General features: G+C 36.0%; 3 protein-coding genes and 1 pseudogene across 3 annotated transcripts; 1 reads left to right on the top strand and 3 right to left on the bottom strand.

Annotated features, from left to right (window-relative positions):
• Window positions 1-6,033: 6,033 nt before the first annotated feature.
• LOC106367765 (probable WRKY transcription factor 74) lies at window positions 6,034-7,866 on the bottom strand. Its single transcript, XM_013807605.3, has 4 exons — window positions 7,681-7,866; window positions 6,772-7,528; window positions 6,581-6,706; window positions 6,034-6,504 (listed from the first exon to the last, which is right to left on the bottom strand). Exons 2-4 carry the CDS (start codon window positions 7,509-7,511, stop codon window positions 6,357-6,359), a joined length of 1,014 nt encoding a protein of 337 aa, XP_013663059.2. The 5' UTR covers window positions 7,512-7,528; window positions 7,681-7,866; the 3' UTR covers window positions 6,034-6,356.
• A 2,674-nt stretch (window positions 7,867-10,540) lies between these two features.
• Window positions 10,541-13,808, bottom strand: LOC106367763 (receptor-like protein kinase ANXUR2). Its single transcript, XM_013807603.3, has 3 exons — window positions 13,681-13,808; window positions 12,650-13,497; window positions 10,541-12,434 (listed from the first exon to the last, which is right to left on the bottom strand). Exons 2-3 carry the CDS (start codon window positions 13,493-13,495, stop codon window positions 10,716-10,718), a joined length of 2,565 nt encoding a protein of 854 aa, XP_013663057.2. The 5' UTR covers window positions 13,496-13,497; window positions 13,681-13,808; the 3' UTR covers window positions 10,541-10,715.
• A 2,280-nt stretch (window positions 13,809-16,088) lies between these two features.
• LOC106367761 (pre-mRNA-splicing factor SYF1-like) lies at window positions 16,089-19,672 on the top strand. The gene is made up of 3 exons (XM_048745741.1): window positions 16,089-18,103; window positions 18,558-19,010; window positions 19,100-19,672. The coding sequence occupies exons 1-3, from the start codon at window positions 16,259-16,261 to the stop codon at window positions 19,541-19,543; spliced, it is 2,742 nt and encodes a 913-aa protein (XP_048601698.1). The 5' UTR covers window positions 16,089-16,258; the 3' UTR covers window positions 19,544-19,672.
• A 112-nt stretch (window positions 19,673-19,784) lies between these two features.
• On the bottom strand, window positions 19,785-21,375 carry LOC106363443 (annotated as a pseudogene).
• Window positions 21,376-21,474: the final 99 nt, after the last annotated feature.

Genomic DNA, 21,474 nt, shown 5'->3' with positions numbered 1-21,474 from the left:
GTGAGACCTTTACATACACTCCATAAACATGTGCATCCTTTATTTCTGTATTACTTTGAAGTTTGAACCCTTAGCTATAGTGAGCTACCACTGTAAAAACATATAGTCAGCTTCTTATTTTATCGAAGACCTTCTCTAAACAAGACTATTTAGCTAAAACATATAGTGAGCTCTTACTTTTTTTAACTGAGTAGTGAGCTTCTTACTCCTTCCTATATTTTTGTTTTTGAACTATACACTTAAAAAGGCCAAAGCAAATCATTACATACGTAATTATATACGGTTTTGTTTAGTATGCGCATGTCTTGGAGTTTTTTTCAAATAAGTATTTTCTCCATTTTATATTAAAAATATTTTTTATCCCCCAAAAAATTAATGTTATTATATTATGAATGCAAAAATTTTAGTTATGAAATAAGGATATATTCACTATTTCGAAGAAGAAAATATATACTAATCTTTGTGTGCAATGTGGATATACTTAATAGAGACATTATTTTTGTCAATATTGTGAATATATACATTACTTATAACAAAATATATAAAATAAATGAAGTTACAATTTTTTTTTTAATTTAGATTGTATAGTCGGTGGTTTATGCAATTCACAAAAATTTCTATTACGTTACTAATTTTATACTACTAAATTTGAAGCTAAACCAAGATATAATTTTTTTTTCCATTGGACTTATTTTCTAAAAAAATTTAAAAAGTAAAGACAATAAACGTCCGAATGTCAGCCTCCTAACCAAAACATTAAACACTGTCGGTACCACCACTAATACCTTGCTTTGAAATTTAGATACTGATGACGTTTGACTAAAGGATCTCTAAAGTTTTTGAAATGCTCTGGTAAGAAAATTTAATAATTAGTTTAGAGTTATTTGATATAAAAGTCCCTCTCATTATTATATTTTGTTCGAACTCTTGAAGTAAGTTTTGATGGTCGGTAAATAAAAATAAAAAAGATTTAACAACTACATTATCTTTGGGTGGTTTTATTAATCTCACGTAAAGGCCTCTAGTAGATGTAGTTAAATACTATAAATTAACATCTTATTCGTTGATACCAAAAATAGATCCGAGATATTCCTTCTGCATATATGAACCACGGAGGCTCTACTTTTAATGTTTATCTGTTTAATATTAGCACCCAAAACTATAGTAATTGCCAATGAACATTAAATTAATCTGCAAGGATAAATGAATTGTTTTGTTTTCCCGATTAATTATGCCTATAAAGAGATCATAACTACAGCAATAGTATCTTCACGCTATTAAAAGCTGTATTTAATTTAGTAGGAGTATTTGCAAATTGCAATGAATTAAATGAAGATGACCAATATATATATATATTTGGGGAAAATATATAAAATCAACTTTAAATATCAATCAAAAACTAAATGGTAATGGTTTGAGGGTGATAAAATCTTTTAAAAGCAAGATATAAATTCATTCTTGTCGTTAGCTTCATTTTTCTGGAGTTCTTGTATTCGTTGTTCTACCAGTCAGAACAATGTTATGATCGAGGTTTACTAACAATCGGACGAATAATACCAAGGCGACGGGTGAAACTTTGAACAAACCGTTTTATCGACAGCTAGCAAATAAAACCCTTAGGCTTTAAAGAGAGCACGGAAAATAAACGAGAAAGACACTACACATTTTACATGCAAACGGCTATAACAACTTAACTCGGATGTGTCAAACATGTGACGTCCACGTCTATTTTATGTCTTTTCTCGCCTAAAATTTGGCAAGTTTTGTTAATTGTCGGTTTATAAAAAACTAATGAGAAATGCCTAATGGCAAGTGACAGTACTATTGTGTTTCAGTTTCTAAAGAAAACAAACAAATCCACCTAATTTTTTTATTTTCTTTTCATATACCAAGTTAGTGTTTTATAGCATTTAGATATGTCTTTACCAAATGTTAGATTCTATATCGGACAAGAAATCCATGCAAACGTGCTCTGTATTGATATACTAATATCTCCTTTTCAACACTAATATTTCAAAAATGTTATGGAAATAAAACTCTTGATTTCCACCTACCAACAATTTATCCATCTCTTGTTTACAAAGAAAGCGAGAGAAGACAATGTATACATCTATATATATATATATGGTTACTGGTTGACAAACGTCCACCATGATCTTAATTCTTAATGTGATACATTCGGCGGTCACTCTGAAATGTGTATAGATTGAAGTAATATAATCATGATTTTGTTGAAGTGGAAATAGCTTACCTTTTTCAAAGTTTTTTTGGAAGAAAATTCTTAGGTTCGAGTCACCAACTGAATAAGACCAAAATTATTTTAAAAATGTCATATGTTTTCCTAATTACAAAATTACTTAGAGAAGATAGGAAAATCCAGAAAAACAATTCAGAAACGATGGATGATATAATACAAATCATAGCCGAAAGAAAAACATATGAAATTACTAAACATAAGGAATACGAAAACATAGGAAACTAAATTAAACATAAGGAATAGTTGTAGTAATGTCTTTTTTTGTTTGTTTCTTGACGTCACTTGAATTTGTAAGTTTGGCTCCTCATACACATTATATATATTAGTGGCTTTTCGTTGGTCTGTCCGTATGGCCAGCTTTAGATGAATATGTAAATGATAGCTTATTATAAAGCTTTTTCTTGATTTTTTTCAGAAACATGTATGAACTAGTTGAAGCCTAAATACAAAACCATATAGTTTAAAGATTAATAATTCAACGTATATATATATATATATATATATATATATATCACATGGAATACGTAAATGAAATCTAATTCAGTAGAAACCTTGTGGCTATTATTTGGTCTAGTCCTGCATTCTTCTCGCATTTTTTGGATATATGTGAAAGCTTCAAAAGCATGAGTACGTATTTCAGAGTTCTTGAAAGTTAAGGCTCATAGCGGTGACCAGAAAGAAAAAAAAGCCTAAAAATATCAGTAGTTTTTATGATTTGACAATAAATAAAGCGAGACTACTACCAACCCAACCCGATATGCGTATAGTGTTTGACGGCTGCAAACGTTCGTAACAAAATAAAGACGACCTTGTGATTCCTGTCACACACAATATTGGATTTATGATATTCCATTCCTGAGACACAAGGTTTTATAATTGTGTCGCACACAATATTGAATTTATGATATTCCTTCGTAGTTCTGTTTGTCAAAAATACAAGAAAGTTTAAAAATATTTTATTCGCATTCAAAACCTATAAATGTGAGAAATGGAGGATCAATAATTAAGGAATTGGGTCCCAAGAGCTCACATGATCTCTGAAAGCCATGTCCAATCCATCTCTCAAAATTTGTTCTTAGCGACAAGACTCCTCTTTAAAAGTTGATGTTATAGAATACGATTCCTAGTGTTAAAAAAAAAAACGATTCCTAAAAACTATTCCAAAATAATAAATATACAAAGTTAAAAACGACTACTTATCCAGTGGCACTACTCCCAACGTCGAATTCTTGCATGCGATGTATTTGGACTGAGAAGAAACGGTATGTGAGATTACTGAACCCCTCAAAACCAAAATTATATACATATATAATACGATAAATAAAAAAATCATGCACACGTACTTTGAATATATCTTTAACATCGACAAAATATATGTTATAAAAAATTCAGTAAAGCGATATTCTACTCATATTATAAACTTGTGTTATTTTAATTTTATTTGATTTATTATTTTAAAAATGCTATCATTAGATATTTGATTCGATAGATAATGTTAATGTTTGTTAAGTTCAAAAAAAAAAATATTAGTGTTTGTTACAAAGAAAAAGACATTCAATAGTTTTCTCAAAACAAAAAAAGGACATAAAATAATAACAGTTTGAGTTGAACTTGAAAATTAAATTCCTTTCTCAATTTCACAAAAAGTGTAGCTTATATAAACACATTTCACCAATTAAAAATGATTTAATATATTAATATATATATTTATTGTACAATTATTTAAATGAAAATGTTATAGCGAAACATATATTAACTATTTAAAAAGATAAGAAAAGTATTTACTATAAAAAATTATATTGAAAATGTAGAATAACAGTTTGAAACAATAAAAGAACATTAGAATGACATTTGTTATAAAATAAATAAAGTAATAGTTAAGTAAAAGATCGTATGATACAATTAGAAAAATTGGACGAAGTTTCTAATTTTAACCTAATTGAATTTGGCTGAATAACCGAGTCTAGCGTACCATACATGCAGATAGGCCGGTCTTCAAATTTTATAAGAAAAATTATATGCGATTTAGTAAAGATTTTAATAAAAATATTTTTTTACAAATTCAAAAACCTATATTTATATTATTTTTTTCAAAAGATATAAAGACTATAGACGAATATTTTATTCGGGTTACTCAGGAGTGACCATGCATGCAAATAAAAAGAACTGTTGGAATAGATGGTTCAAATATACACTAGAAGAGACAGTCAGTAGTTGAAACAAAGACATTTGTAAAAAAGGTTTGAAATATAATCTTTTATAGTTTTTTTTTTGGATCAAAATCTTTTATAGTTTTTTTTTAAATACTATCATTATATTAACAAAATAAAGATGAGTAGAGAGGATCAGGATAAATCCAAAGAAACTACAAGAAAAACAAGGCAGAATAAAGCAACCTAAACAAAGAAGTGACTTAGCCAAGTTGGATAACCTGAAGCAATATAAGATTGAAAAGGGTCCTTTTAACACTATTGGCAATAATCTTTTATAATTTCGTAGTAAAAAATCATGTAGATTTTAATTATATTTTTGTCGAATCACATTCCTCAATATGTTGCATTTTGAAAGGAGACTGTGAGATGGAAACCCCCTCCCAAAGATTGGATGATGTGCAATGTGGGATTTGATTGGAATAGATCCAAAAATCTGGTGGGAGGAGGATGGGTAATCCGCAATGAAAGAGGAGTGGTGGTGTGTCACAGTAGAAGAGCCTTCAGCAACATCAAGTCAAGGGATGAAGCTAGGCTGGTGGTGATACTCTGGTCCTTGGAGAGCATGCGAAGTCATAAAATGTCTAATATAATCATTGCTGGTGAGTTTTTGGAGATGTTTGGGGCGGTGGAGCGTCCGCAAGCTTGGCCCTCCTTTCTTCACTATGCAGGACAAATTGAGTTAAGTATGGCAGGGATTGTTGGATGTAAACTGCAGGTCGTCACCAGAGAAACAAACAGAGGAGCTACTTTCATTGCACAAAGTGTAACGGGTCAGGGTCTGGTTAGATCGTATGTTCAATGTGGCCACCCCCCTTGGCTCTTTGAGTTCTTTGTCAATGAAAGCCGTTTCCTCTAATGGAGGTTCTCGAAGTGAAAGCTAGTGTGGAGGAGGGATTAAGGAGAGAATGTTTGTTCCAAATTCTTCCTTTCCTATTTTTTGGTATCATAGTTGGTTGATTGTTATTTTGGACCAGAGGTGCGCTTCCTCGTTTGTTTTTGCTCTCTATGGATTGTAAAGCTCAGAACTTAAATGATCAATGGAATTTCAGGGGAAAAAAAAAAAAAAAAAACTTACGTAAGGAACTTACAACACAGATAATCAAATCATGGCAACTGTGAATATAATTAACCTCGTCGGCCCACTATAATTTGTGGCTTTAGATTATTTAATCATGGGATCCAAGGCTTACTCAGAAATCTTGTGATGAAAATGAAACCGTAAGTAGTAAGCAATGTTTTCAAACCCGGACTGAACCCCCGGTTAAACCAGTAAACACTATCCGGTTCAGTTTTAAGAAAAAATTCCATCTTGTTAATGGTCTAATACTATTGAATTGAAATAGTTTTTCTTTCCTAATATTTGTCTAAAAATGTACAATATGAATTGTAGTTTAATAATTTGGGCCTATTGGGTTTGATAGATGAACAATGTGGGCCTTGAAAAATCTTGTTAATGAGCCTAGAGTAAGAGGATCTATATATAGCACTCATTAAAGAGCCAATGAAGCTATATCTTGAAGAGTTTGCCACTGATTTACATTCGGTTGGACTTGATGAAGAGAATAGAGAAACCCAATCATATTAGATAAATATCAGTTGACATTTGCTCAACAAAGCCAAACCTATTGAACCAACATCTGATGCAAACCAAAAACCCTTCTAGATTATACCATATTTAAAAACAATATGTAGATAAGGCTGAAGCCAAACCTATTGAACCAACATCTGATACAAACCAAAAACCCTTCTAGATTATACCATTTTATCTATATGTAGATAAGGCTGAAACCATACTTGTAATGCAACGAGTAAAATCCCAAGTAAGTACCATCATGTCAAGTGGAATATACAATTGTAAACCACAGATACTAGACCGGTTTGGTTAATCAAGTTTGAGCTGATTGGGAAGAGAGTACTCTCGAATGGTTATGCTCACCTTCATAAGTCACAATTAGCATTGAAGTTTCATCTACACATCTTTCAACATGCTTCCTTGCTGGACAACCTCGCAGGCTGCTGCATTTATAGTACCCCCTGCAACAAGAAACAACATTATAAAGACAAACATGTGAACTAGTCCATTTCCTTAAACATGTAACTATGTACTTACCTAGGATGAGGAGAACCCTTAATTGGCTTTTGTCCGTACTTCCTCCATGAATACTCATCTGGTGGTATATCAGCAATCTTGTTGCTAATTGCAGGTACTTTAATCGATCGTCTCACTCTCAACTTCCTGTAAAGAATCAAACACTACATAAACAATTTTTCTAAAATAAGAAAAAAAAAATCTACACATACCTTTTCTTAGAACAATGACACTTGCTTCTACCACCACATTTCAAACTACCAGAGCAGCTTGTCCTCCTTGAATGCTGGGAGATATGATCAGATCCCTGAGGTAATCCTATCAAATGAAACGAGTTTCTGCTGTAATCCGCCACACTAGTATCCATACTAAGAGATGAAACAAACGATCTTGATCCGTTTGAGACACTTGGGGAATAACAACTACCACCACCAGGCCCATCAAACTTCAGATTTAAACCACTATTGCTCCTAGAGTACACTCCTTGCTGGTGGTTAGGGATAAACTGATAGGGACTTTGACGAGAAGACGGTGGCTTTAGCTCCAGAAAGGACTTGTCAACACACATTTTCTGGTTAAGCATCATAGGTGGAGGATGACCCTGTCGCTGTTCACTATAACTAGGAGCAGAAGGTGGTACAATCTGAAGAGGCTTTGGTGCTAGAATTGGAATGCAACCAGTTATAGCATTATTACTAGAAACAGGACTTTCCAAAAAGAGGTGTTGGGGCAACTGAAGAGACCTAAGCTTGTAGTAGTTGTTGTTGAGTTTCTTAATCTTCCTTTGACCTGACCCACTAGACAAGAGAGAGGTAACTCTCCTGAACTTGGAAACTGCTTCTCTTGTTTCAAACATTATGGACTTAGGATCATTGGTTAGTTGTGACAAGAGATTCAAGACTCCATGACAGCTCTCCACTGCTGCTTTGTTTGCAGCTTCAGCTTCCTCCATTTTCCTTCCCACACAATCTTAAGAGGAAAGAAACAAAAAAAAAACTTAATATCTTATGAATGCAATATCAAATCTCTTGATAACACCAAACTCAGATCCCCTTAGAAAGAAGGAACATGCCTAACAAATCTTCCTGTAAGAAGAGAGAAGTACAAAGGTTATGACTTACTTTATCTGGGAGGAAGATGTTCTTTCACTAATATTCCCTCACCACCATTACATTACAAATCTTTTCTTCTACTTTGTCACTATGATTTAAAATATTTAAAAGGGCAAAAAAGCATAGAGGTGAGAGAAGAGAGTGAAGTGGAGTTGGGCCTGAGAGATGGTCGTCGCAGTCACAAGAGGAAGGATAGAGAAAAACAGAGTCCTCTGTAAAAGATTTGTGGTAGGTCCCCACTACTGGACCTACTTCGCATCTACTTTTATTTTGATTGTGAAACTGTAATTAACAAGTTTTGTTCTTTTTTTTTCTTAGCAAAAGATACTATTTGATATGGAGAATTTTATCCTTAATATTTTATTATATACGATAAAAATTAAAATAGTACTATAAAAGTATCTCCAGCTCATTTTAACATTTTATAATAAATAGAAAAATTCTTAAATAAATATATTTTTGGTCCAATGTCTTACCCTATAAATAGAGAAACATTCATGTATTTTAGAAGATTATACTAAAATGACTATAAAACAATAATATGTTGTTACAAAAATATAAAAATATGTTAAAGATGAGCTAAACTAGTATTTGAATCCAAAACATAGCATGAATGTAGCTGTTTTAAAAAATACTAGATATTGCATCGTAATGTTAAAACCAAAAAAAGTAAATAAAATGAAACTAGAAACCTGTCGTCAATGGGTCCATGTTCCAGCTATGTGTTCTTCAGAATCTCAAGCATGCAACTTGGACAAACCACGGATAAGATTGCGACACGTATTCAAAGGTCTCTGTCTTCTTCGTAACACGTGTAGCTGGAATGTTGACTGAACATGCACTGTTGTCTGTTTCTTGTCTTATTTTGAAAATGGAAAACTTTATTGACATTTAATATTTATACCAATCATATGTTTTTGTTTAATTTACATCCAAAATTAAATTACTATTCCAGTAAAAGGGTATGAAGATATTTCGTTGCACTTTACTTTGTGATACGGATATAGATATATGTTCTAAATCTCACTTAAATATCTGGAAAATTGCACTTTTTCTTAAAATTTAGTCTGATTATTTTCATAAACTCGAGATCTCGTCACAGTAATGAAGAAAAAAACCAAGAAGTAAAATTTCAATTAAAAAGAGTGGACCCAAAATGAGACACAGACATGAGTTGACCCGGCAAAGATTCTCTTTGCCTCTTGTCATGTACTTAATGAACTGTTTGTTTCTCCACGCTTCAGTACTGAAAAGAGATTTATTTTGTACCTTAGCTGTTTCGATTTTGTTCATCCATTTACTTGTTGCGATGACATAAGTTTTGCCTTTGTCATTTGTTTTCTGTTTGTGTAGAGAGTCTATTTAAGAAATTCAACTTCTGTATCGTTCAAAGCAATATTTTATGTATCATAGTCGTTTTCTTTGTCGTTGTATGTTCGTCCTCTACTCGTTAGGTTAAGTAGGCCTGTCCGATTCGTTTTCGTCAATTTTCACACTTACAAAGGCACTATCATATAATCACACTAGATTGGCCTGCTCCACCACTTAAAAATTTTAATTAGTATATCCGTTTTCTAATACTATAATACGTTGAGCGCATCCAATAAGGTTCTCGAAATCGTCGAAAATATTAGGAGCAAAAGCCAAAGAGCAAATCAATTATTTTGTTGACAATAATCTTTCTGACGCATGGAGCTTTTTTCATCTTTTTTAATTTGGATATCGTATCAAGCCCACGATGCATATCTTATCACCATTCCTTTCTTTGATTTCATTCCTATCCAATCATATACATGTATGTCACATATGTGTCCATGTGCAGCTTTAGTAGTGACGTGCGCCGTATCGTGAAATTAGTTGTAATTTTAGTTTAGAAAATCAAACTATAATAACCAAGTTGGATTCTCCGATTAGGATGCGTTTGTTGTATATCTGGGAAGATTGAAAAAGATACTATTACTACTTAATGATATATGCGCCGCGCTTGGAATATGGTGCATACCTGGGAAGATTGAATACTAAAATAGTTTTGATATGAAGATGTGCATTTTTTTCTTAGACAATGTATAAAGTGCATAATATATAAAACATATGTACTTAAATGATATATAGGATGGTTGCAAAGCTGATAAAGACATAAAATATGAAATTCGTACCATCATCCACTTTGGTAGTGACCTTTGGTTCGACATCCACTATGGAATGTGAATATGATGATCCCCATCAACATAATCATTGAGCCATTATATAGTATACAGACACTACCATATAAATATATGTATACAATGCTAATTTTATAATATCCAGTTTGCAAAATGTGTGTTTGATCTTTGCTTCTTCTTTTTCAAAATCTTCAAAAAAAAAATCAGTTGGTTTAAAAGTAGATGATATTTTAGATATTTTCCCTATAGCCTATGAAAATTCCGAACATTCACCAACCACATGAGTATATGTATTTTTTTGTTATATGCTTATAGATATAGAGGAACCGACCAAACTCCCTCTGTCTTAAAAGCTTCTTTGTTATATGCTTACAATATGTTTTACAAACATAAAACATTTTGTCTTGGGCTTCATTGAGGCAATCTGATGGAATCCAATCCCAAAGGGACGTCGAGAAATAAGTTTCTTTAACCAAAAATCCAATGGCCTTATTCTAAAATCCAATGAGAAAAGGATTCCTCCTCAAACTTTTCCTTAATCTTTTTATCAAAAAATAAAAATAAAAAAAAACTTTTCCTTAATCTCTTCGGGTTTACTCTCTAAATATAAACTAAAGCAACATACATAGGGGGGAAATGATATAGAATTCTAATTTCAAACCATTATACAATATTCTTGATAACATATATAACAACACACATATATATAATTTTACAAATGTTTTGAGTTTAGATTAATTGATAAAACCACAAGCAAATTAAAACGAATGAATAGACTGTATAGTTAAGTTACTTCTTTGTCTATCACATGACATAAAGAAAAAACAAAATAAGAAAAAAATGACTTTTCATATCAAGAATGTTCGGTTGTGAAATTACCTTTTATCGCCCTTTAGGATTTACAATTTGAGAAAATATCCCACTATTTTCTTCCGAGGACAAGTCACTGACGTCATGTTCACCGGCGCTAACGTTGACCGCCATACCTCCACCACCACCTCCTCCGCCTAGATCCTCCGAAGCGCTGCCATGACTAGGCGTTCGACGACGTGTGCCATCAGCAGTTTCTTGCACCTGAAGCGCAAACTCAAGATTCCACAACACATCTCCCATGGACGGTCGGTCTAACCCACTGTCGGAAAGACACTTCTCCGCCGTGTCAGCGAACTTCTTCAAACACTCCGCATTGATCTTACCTTTCAAGTTAGGATCAATGATATCATCAAGATTCCCTTTACGTTTACAGTTCAGCGCCCAGTCTCCAAGACTCACTTGCTCCTTAGGCAAGCTAGGGTTCAAAGCCGGCCTAGCGCATAAGATCTCAAACAACACAACTCCAAAAGAGTACACATCTGACTTCTCAGTTAGTTGCTGTCTCCTAAAGTACTCCGGATCCAAATACCCGAAACTTCCTTTGACCACGGTCGAAACATGACCTCCCGCGTTCATGTCCGGTCCGGTTTTGGACAAACCGAAGTCAGAAACCTTCGCGACCCAGTTCTCATCTAACAAGATGTTTGTTGTCTTCACGTCACGGTGAATGATCGTGTACTTTGCACCCGTGTGAAGGTAATGCAACCCTCTCGCAGATCCAATGGCTATCTCTAAACGTCGCTTCCAAGTTAACTGAGGTCTCTTCGTGTTGTAAAGATGCTCCCTAAGCGTTCCGAGGGACATGTAGTCGTATATGAGACACATCTCTCCACCGTCGTCGCAGTAACCGATCAAGGAGACTAAATGTTTGTGTCTTAATCTTGATAAGAGTTCTATCTCTGTCTCGAACTCGTTGAGACCTTGTTCTGAGTTAGGGTTTGATTTCTTGATGGCAACTTTTGTGCCTCCGTCTATAACACCCTTGTAAACCTTACCGAACCCTCCAACTCCGATGACGTTTGACTCATCGAAGTTTTGAGTTCCGTGTTTTATTTCCGACAACGAGAATCTTCGACATAGACCAGCTGCTAGGTTAGATAAGTGGCTTCCGTTGTTGCTCTTACCGGATATAGTAGAAGTATGGGAGTTTCCATATAAAGGAAGCCAGCTTGACGTGTAAGATTCACTTCCTTGGAACTTACGTTTCCTTTGATACATTGTGAAACACAATGCACATAGCAAAACCGCTGCTACTCCACCAGCTGAGCCGATGACGAAAGCTGTGACTCTTTTGTCACCTCGAAACTCTTTTTTAGCATCTTCATTTGCTTTCATGTCTGATGGTTTAGGGTTTGGACCCGCGAGGTTCTTCATTGTGTCCATCTTGAATATCTCTAGCCCGTTGAGCTGCGAGTCGAGATACTCTGGCTTAGCAAATACGGAAGGAGTCATCTGAAGTGAAACCTCTTCACCTCCGTTAGTAGTATCAACGTACATTGCGTAGTCCTTGTACGTTGGGACACCTTTACCTCCAGACCAAGCAATTATATCTGCAGCCTCTGCGTCCGCTTGTGCGGTTTTGTTGTTGATGTATATGTTGAAAGCTTTCTGGTTGATTTTAGATTGCTGGAACTCGCAGAAATGGAGTCTCATGATGTATGTGAAGTTAGTATCAACTTGAAACACCCATGTTAGGTTTGATTTCACGTTGAGATCTCCATTGGGTCCCTATTGTAAGAATATGAAATTAACTTGAATAGAATAAAGAATAATAGAATATCTATAAAATACTATTGTGGTCACATAGTTTATATAAAAATATTTGACTTACTTACATAATTAACTTATTAAGAAAACTAAAATATATTAAAATAAATATAATTATATATATATATATATATATATTATTTATAAAAATATATATATTCTAAATATCTCAGTACCTGTGAACGAGCTGTTTTGTAGACATCAGCTGGAGCGGTAGAAACCGGCATTTTCTGGTAATCAATCCTGAAGTTGTCGCTTGCTTGAAGGGTAACACCAAGACCAGCACTGAATATGTAAGGAGCATCGTTGTACCACGTTCTTGTTAACCCACCAGAGTCTTTGCTTCCAGGTATATCTTGACCACCGACATTAACCCTAAACATTGTCTGAAGATTCGCGGACTTAACATCAGATGTCTGGTCCGCGAACCCAACGAGAACAGCCGTATCAAACAGCTCAGGCATCTCAATGACCTCAATACCGTTTATGAAAGCAAACGCCTTAGGATGTTTATCAGAGGGAGTTAACGTGATGGTCAAGACATCTTTTAGGGTTGGTGCGAGAGAATATTCTCTAACGAGGTAGGCTTGTGTTAGGGCTTGGCATGTGATAGCTGCACTAAAGTTGCTTAGAAGTGTAACATCGTTAGCTGCCACGGAGAAGTAAGAGTCGTCGATGTTGAGTCCTGTGTATACTGATGGGTAGAAATGTAAACGGAGCAAATGTCTTTTGTCTCCTTTAACAGGGATCTCGTAGGTCGCAGGAGCTGTAAAGATTCTTGCTGTCATGTAAGGGATAGTTGAGAGAAGCGAAGGATCTTGATACGTAGCTGTTGCCTGAACCGTGTCTGGTGTTTTCAAGAACTTTGTGTCTGGTTCCCATTTTTTCTTGTCTGGATCAGTAGATGGTTCTGTCGCTCCGCAGCCCAACGCAACGTCTTTAGCGTTAGATTGAGAAGGGGAAACGAGAAGAACGTAGAAGAAACAGATGAGGGAACATAGATTCCGCGTTTTCTCGTTCATGGCTGAAACATAAAGACAAGTTTAAATTCCAATAAAGTGATTAAACCAATGTTCAAGAAACATAAAAACGTTTAAAAAATAGTTTTGTTCATGACCGACTTGTTGTCTAGGTCTATTGGCTGTCTATACCGATTTTTAGACTAATTGAAACATATAAGAAATGACTTTTCTTTGAAAGCTATTACCTTAAGCACCAGCAGAGAAAACTGGAGGCTTGTTTCTTCTCCTCTCTGTAACCTAACAATGTATGATCAAAGCCATGGAAACAGAAGCAGAAACCTCAACAAGACAAAAGGTTATTGGTTTTTTCTCATTTTTCGGTATTGTGTCGGAAAGAGAAACAGAAAATAGTTACACAATGTATGGTAGAGAGGATTAATCGAGAAAGCTATGTTTAGAAAATTGGTTAGAAGAGGAAAACATATACGTTTGAGTTTCTTTTCATGCTTTTGAAATAAAATTCATGACTTTATTTTAATTGAAATATACTTTGATAATATAAGTAAAATTCTTAAATTTTACTTGAATCTTAAAATAGGAAAACTATCAAGTTTGGTCAATGTATATTCTTTTAGAGTAGGATAATTCTAAAACTCGTTTTCTTTTAAGGGGTCAAGAATCTAAACAAAGAAAGGTCTCTAAATATATGGAATGAGTCCTTGTATCAAATTTAAACAATGGAGGGAAAATAGCTTGACTCCATTTCATAAATCAATGGTGGAAACTACTTTTCTAATCCTCCATTAAAGCCTACTTGGGTCTCTTTTGTGAGGGTTTATGTGGCTGTATCGGCGAAATTTTCAGGCAGAAAACAGGATAGAGAAGAGTTTCTGATCAACCCGACCCGTAGAAGCTTCTTTGTTGGCCGTGTTAATTGGTGTCACACGTAGCCAGCAGAGGAAGAACATACATCTAGACAAACCCGTAACCAAAGCTAAAATCGTTTGTGTTCTTTTCTAGTAAATGAGTTCTGGACGTGGTCTCGGGGATGGGAACAGTAGCAGATGTAGGAACATAAGTAGTCCGGGGCACAAGATTGTTTCCATTAAGATTAAATTTTGAGTTGAAGGCATTTCTTAGGCTTTACAATAATTACTTAAGGAAAATTGAAAAACAGTTGGGGCACATGCCCCCATGAGCTTGCCTTTGCGTCCGCCCCTGAATGGGGATGTAGGAAACGAACCCGTTAACAAATCTTTGTGTTCATTACTTTATGCTCATACAAACTCATACTCAAACACATCACACTTGAACATTTAGGTGTAGCCACATATCTTGTTTTTACGGTAACAATACATAGATTAGTCATTGTGAATTTGAGTTATGCAGGAGACAATCCCCAACAGGTGCAACAAAGATCAAGGCATTGGGCACAAGCTGTTGCATTTGCATCTATGATGCAAAATCTCACTAATGAATGTAGACGTTTGTGACTCTAAGTTTCAACTTGAAGCACTTGTTTTCTACTCTTGTTGGTGAGATATAGTATAGAAAGAATCCTACAAGAAGGATGTCTCTGAGTGTTTCAAAAAAAAAAGAAGGATGTCTCTGAAAGAGAAAAGTTGTGGGAGGAAAGAAACAACCACAGAGAGAGCAAGAGATTATGGTTCTCTCTACACAGGAAATGAGGAACGGTAACAAAATGAAGACATGAAGCCCCTTCTTATTTGTTTACTGTATGCATATAAAATTATAATATATGGTTGTGGATTTGATGGTTACCAGGTGAAAAGACTTTCAAGCATGCTTTCCATAACAGCAACATTATCAATTAGATTCTCAAACTCAATTTCTCGACCAAAAATAATATTGTTTATTGTCATTTATTAAATACTTAAATTTTATTTATTTTTCAAAAAAACAAAACTAAAAGTACCTCGGATGTGAACTCATCTATGGAAGTGCTCTAAAAACCTCACTTGTGTCATATGCAAATGTACAAATCTTTGATGAACTTGATTTGAATTTCTGACAGTATTTTACATGTGTATCAATACTTTTCTCAAGTGACATAGCAATGAAAGGAGATAGGTAACAAAAAATGTTTTTTCTTCTTAAATATCATATTGCGCACTAGTTAAGGTTCAAAACTCCATTCAACCCACAAATCCAGATTCAACATCAGCACAATATTATAGACACACCGACACATTCATCACATCTCCCTCCTTTCCTCATGTGAGAAGCATCTCAAATGGCATGGAACATCCCAACTGAACCACAGCTCTAAACAGATTACACAGTCCAAGCTAGCTAGGTATATTTATGTCAACTTAACTAATCATTTGAATTCTTACTCCCTTTACACAGTGAAGCCTAGCGAAGCTGAATATACCAGTACATTGCAAAATTCATTTACATAAACGATACCCCCAAACATGTTAACGCCTATAACTTGTGTTTCATAAGCTTTACCTCAAATTAGGCATTCCGGTTTAATTTGGGGTTTGGTTAACTTGGGTTTGATAAAACTCCAACCAAAATCACCCGAATTAACTTTGGTTTGGTTTACATATGGTTTGGGTTTAGTTCGGTTTGGTTTGGTTGGATCATTTAATTTTGGTTTGGTTATAAATCTATAACACTTAACAAAACTCTCATCCTCTCTCTTCCTTTCCCCAACCCTAAAAAAAACCTTCACGCCGGGGAGAAAAAAAGCAACAACTTCCACCGTCGTCTGCTGCTCCTCACCACCGCGCCGTCGAAAATCGACCTCAACCCATTACCAAGTAAGCTTCCTTCTCTCATCGTAGATCTAAAGCTATGGCTATCTCCCAAGATCTCTACCCTTCCCAAGAAGACCTCGTCTACGAGGAAGAGATCCTCCGAAACCCCTTCAGCCTCAAGCTCTGGTGGCGCTACCTCATCTCCAAATCCGACTCCCCCTTCAAGAAACGCTTCGTCATCTACGAGAGAGCCCTCAAGGCCCTCCCCGGAAGCTACAAGCTCTGGCACGCTTACCTCCGCGAGAGGCTCGAGATCGTTCGTAACCTCCCCGTCACTCACCCTCACTACGACTCCCTCAACAACACCTTCGAGAGAGGCCTCGTGACTATGCACAAGATGCCTAGGATCTGGGTTATGTACCTCCAGACGCTTACCTCCCAGAGGCTTGTCACTAGGACGAGGAGGACGTTTGATCGTGCGCTCTGTGCGTTGCCTGTGACTCAGCACGAGAGGATCTGGGAGCCGTATCTTGTCTTTGTGGGGCAGGAGGGTGTCCCCATTGAGACCTCGCTTAGAGTTTATCGTAGGTACTTGATGTATGATCCTTCTCATATTGAGGAGTTTATTGAGTTTCTGTTGAAGTCTGCTCGTTGGCAAGAGGCTGCGGAGAGGTTGGCTTTTGTTTTGAATGATGATCAGTTTTACTCTATTAAAGGGAAGACTAAGCATAAGCTGTGGATGGAGCTTTGCGAGCTTCTTGTGCGTCATGCTAATGAGATCTCGGGTTTGAATGTGGATGCTATTATAAGAGGAGGGATTAGGAAGTTTACTGACGAGGTTGGGATGCTGTGGACGTCTCTTGCGGATTATTACATTAGGAAGAACTTGCTTGAGAAGGCTAGGGATGTTTATGAGGAGGGGATGATGAAGGTTGTGACTGTGAGGGACTTTAGTGTTATATTCGATGTGTATTCGAGGTTTGAGGAGAGTACGGTTGCTAAGAAGATGGAGATGATGAGTTCGAGTGATGAGGAAGAAGATGAGGATGTGGAGGAGGAGGAAGAGGAGGATGTGCGGCTTAACTTTTCTTTATCCGTGAAGGAGCTGCAGAGGAAGATTCTGAATGGGTTTTGGCTGAACGATGATAACGATGTTGATCTGAGGTTGGCTCGCTTGGAGGAGCTGATGAACAGAAGACCTGCGTTAGCTAATAGTGTCCTCCTTAGGCAGAACCCACACAACGTTGAGCAGTGGCATCGGAGGGTTAAAATCTTCGAGGGAGACGCAGCGAAGCAGATTCTCACTTACACAGAAGCAGTGAGGACTGTGGATCCTATGAAGGCCCTTGGGAAGCCTCACACCTTGTGGGTTGCGTTTGCTAAATTGTATGAAGACCACAAAGACTTGGTCAACACTAGAGTGATTCTTGACAAGGCGGTTCAAGTGAACTACAAGACAGTAGACCATCTCGCCAGCGTCTGGTGCGAATGGGCTGAAATGGAGCTGAGGCACAAGAATTTCAAAGGAGCGTTGGAGCTGATGAGGCGCGCTACGGCTGTGCCAACGGTAGAAGTCAAAAGGAGAGTGGCTGCTGATGGGAACGAGCCGGTTCAGATGAAGCTGCACAGGTCCTTGAGGCTTTGGTCCTTTTACGTTGATTTGGAGGAGAGTCTTGGAACGCTGGAGTCGACGAGAGCTGTCTATGAGAAGATATTGGATTTGAGGATAGCTACGCCGCAGATCATTCTGAACTATGCTTACCTTCTCGAGGAGAATAAGTACTTTGAAGATGCTTTCAAGGTGTATGAGAGAGGTGTGAAGATATTCAAGTATCCTCATGTGAAAGACATATGGGTTACTTATCTTACAAAGTTCGTCAAGAGATATGGGAAGGCAAAGCTGGAGCGGGCCAGAGAGTTGTTTGAGCATGCTGTTTCAATGGTAAGCTAATCTTTCTCTTCTACACTTTCTTTATGGTTAAAACTCTGTTTTCAAAACCGGACCGATCACCTAGCCGGATTGGGTTTAATAACTAGTTCGACCATGAACCAACCAACCGGTTACATAGCTGGATTAGATCTATAGCTGGATTAGATCTCAAAGTTATTAAATTAGATAAAAACCGTTTAAATTATCATAGATACATGAACCAACCATTTGAACAAAAAACTAGTTTTATATTTGATATTTATTTATATTTTTATATGTATCATATATACTAATATTAATTTTAAATTTATATACTAATATGTCGAACCAGTTTATTAAACCATGTTTGACTCCGTCAAACCATATTGAACCGTGATCCAAATAATTATCCGGTTCGGTTTTACAAACACTGGGTTAAACGGCTGTTTTGTGTTTGATCTAACTTCTCTCTTTATCTATCTTTCAGGCTCCATCAGATTCTGTAAGGACCTTATACCTTCAGTACGCCAAGCTAGAAGAGGATTACGGTCTAGCCAAGCGAGCCATGAAAGTGTACGAAGAAGCCACCAAGAAGGTTCCAGAAGGCCAGAGGCTGGAGATGTACGAGATATACATTTCCCGTGCAGCGGAGATCTTCGGTGTCCCAAGAACGAGAGAGATATATGAGCAAGCGATAGAGTCTGGTCTTCCACACAAGGATGTGAAGATCATGTGCATAAAGTTCGCAGAGCTGGAGAGAAGCTTGGGAGAGATTGATCGGTCTCGTGCTGTCTACAAGTATGCCTCTCAGTATGCTGATCCAAGATCCGACCCGGAGTTCTGGAACAAGTGGCACGAGTTTGAGGTGTTACATGGGAATGAAGACACGTATAGAGAGATGCTTAGGATCAAGAGAAGCGTCTCCGCAAGTTACAGTCAGGTTTGCTCTCTTATCCTCTTTCTATTTGCTTTCAGCTCTCAAGGAATCAATCAACCTGACAGTATCTGATATGTTTTTTTTTGTTTCAGACTCATTTCATTCTGCCGGAGAACATGATGCAAAAGGACAAGATAGACGTGGAGGAGGCTAAAGACGAGCTGAAGAAAGCGGGTTTGCCAGATGATGAAATGGCGGCTCTGGAGAGGCAGCTTATGGCGGCTCCAATGTCTACCACGGTTACATCTAAGGATGGTGGGAGGAGAGTCGGGTTTGTGAGCGCAGGAGTCATCTCGCAGTCTGGTGAGAATGCTGGGAAGCCTGTGACAGGGAATGGAGAAGATATTGAGCTTCCGGATGAAGATGAGTCCGATGGAGATGACAATGTAGAGATCGCTCAGAAAGAGGTCCCTGCTGCTGTGTTTGGAGGACTTGCTAGAAAGAGAGAGGAAGATGGGAAAGAAGCTGAGGAAGACGGTGCAGGGAAGACTCTGGGTGCGTTGGAGAGGATAAAGAGACAGAAGCTAGCTCAGTGAATAAAGTCTTGTAGACAAATGACTCTTGTGCTACAAATTGGAATTGTAATATCCAGAACAGGATCTTGGAGTGTCATGAGAAATTTTTGTACTTTTGTTTCTGTTTCAATTCCACCATATGTTAGTTTACTGCAGAGCTCTCTGTACTCTTTCCATTTCCTTGGTCTTCACTAGAATTACATCTTCAATCCATTTGTGTGGTCTTTATTTTAGGTTCATTTGCTATCTAAAGTCTAAGAAGAGCTTTACAGATTCAAACGTCATGAAGCCAATTCTTATAGGGAACACTACTCTGCTTCCTTGAACAAGAGTATTTGATCAAAACTCATGTCATAAACCTATTGTTTCTACAAGAAAAGCAAAGCCTAAGTCTTGTCATATTTATACATTGTCCTTGGAGCTTGAGGAAGCTGGAAGCCTCGTTTTTTTCCTCTGCCTTGTTGCTCACTGCTACCGGAGATGAGTCAGCAACAGAATCTTCAGGTTCGGTTTTAAGCTCAGACTAAACTCTTTAGCGGCCTACATCATTACAAAAAAAAAAAAAACCACAAGCCCTCTTCATCAATGCAAACTATAAAACACAAAGCTAAAAGGAACACAAAAATATACAAGTAGAAGCCAAAGATCTCAGGAGAACCAACACTTAGCAGTAAGTTTTATAGAAATATAATTAAGCTAATATCCTTGTTTAAAAAATCTTACTGTCTCATAGTGAACTGTTTCACAACAGCAAGACAGAACCCATACAGGAACAAAATCACTTGAAAACATAAAATTTCCAAAACACATTTCTCCTTACAGTGACCTCTTTAACATCAATTCAAACTACTAGCAATAAGCTTTTCACATGAATTGGCACAATCGCATCTTTTTTTTTTTCTGATCAACACAATCGCATCTTCTTCTTAGATTCTAGTGAAGAAGACACATAAAAATATTAGAGCAGCTAATAAAAAACTGAAATGTTCAAATTCTGTGAGTGTTTCTAATAAGCAGCAAACCTGTTGAAAGCTTTTGACGGTTTTGCCAAGACTTTTGCCAATCTCAGGAAGATTCTTAGGTCCAAAGAGCAACGCAGCGACGCCAGCAATCACAGCAATCTCAGGGACACCGAGACCAAACAGTGCATTACAGGTTAGTGACTTTCTCCTCTGTTCCGGTCGAATCGCCACTAGAGAACGGGTGTTTAGTCGAATGATGAGAGAGGCAAAGAAATTGGTTTGAGAGAAGAAAGAGTCGCAACATTTGTAGCCATTACTGCTATCTTCTGGTTCTGATGTTATGTGTGTCAGTGTGTGTTTCTGTTTCTCTTTTATCCAATTAAATAGTCAGAAATGTTGTAAAAACTAAATTAATTTTCTTAATTGTCTCAACTCTACATGCAGTACAAAACTCATCTCATGCATGGAAAATTAGAAATTAATGAAAAAATACTACCAATTTTTTTTATTATTATTATCAAATTTGCAGATAAACATGATTAATTCTACTAAGTTTAATTCTACTAAGTTTAAACATTATTATCAAATTCACTAACAAGAATTAAATAACTTAAAAAAATTTTGGGAGTGTATTCAAAGTTTAAGGTGATTTTTATTAAAATAACAAATTTACTGATATTCAAACATGATTTTTAAATATTATTTTAAATTCTAGTGTTATTAAACTTGTTATTTGATAAACTACTTTTAAATTTATTGTTATTGAATATATTTTAAGTTGTGTATTTTATAATATTTTTAGACATTTAAGAATGTTTGGTAGAGTTTCATAATTAAGAAAAACAAAATCCAAAGTTTATAGTTTCAGATGAGATTTTAGAGTGATTTAACGATAATCATAGTAAATTATCATTTTACTTAAAATCATCTAAACTTAATAAAAATCAAATCAATTCAAATTATCATTTTTCATTTTTTTTTTCTTTTGTA

The sequence above is a fragment of the Brassica napus genome, chromosome A2 (genome assembly GCF_020379485.1).
Source record: "Brassica napus cultivar Da-Ae chromosome A2, Da-Ae, whole genome shotgun sequence".
Lineage (NCBI taxonomy): Eukaryota > Viridiplantae > Streptophyta > Magnoliopsida > Brassicales > Brassicaceae > Brassica > Brassica napus.
This window is presented reverse-complemented; position numbering and strand designations above follow the sequence as displayed.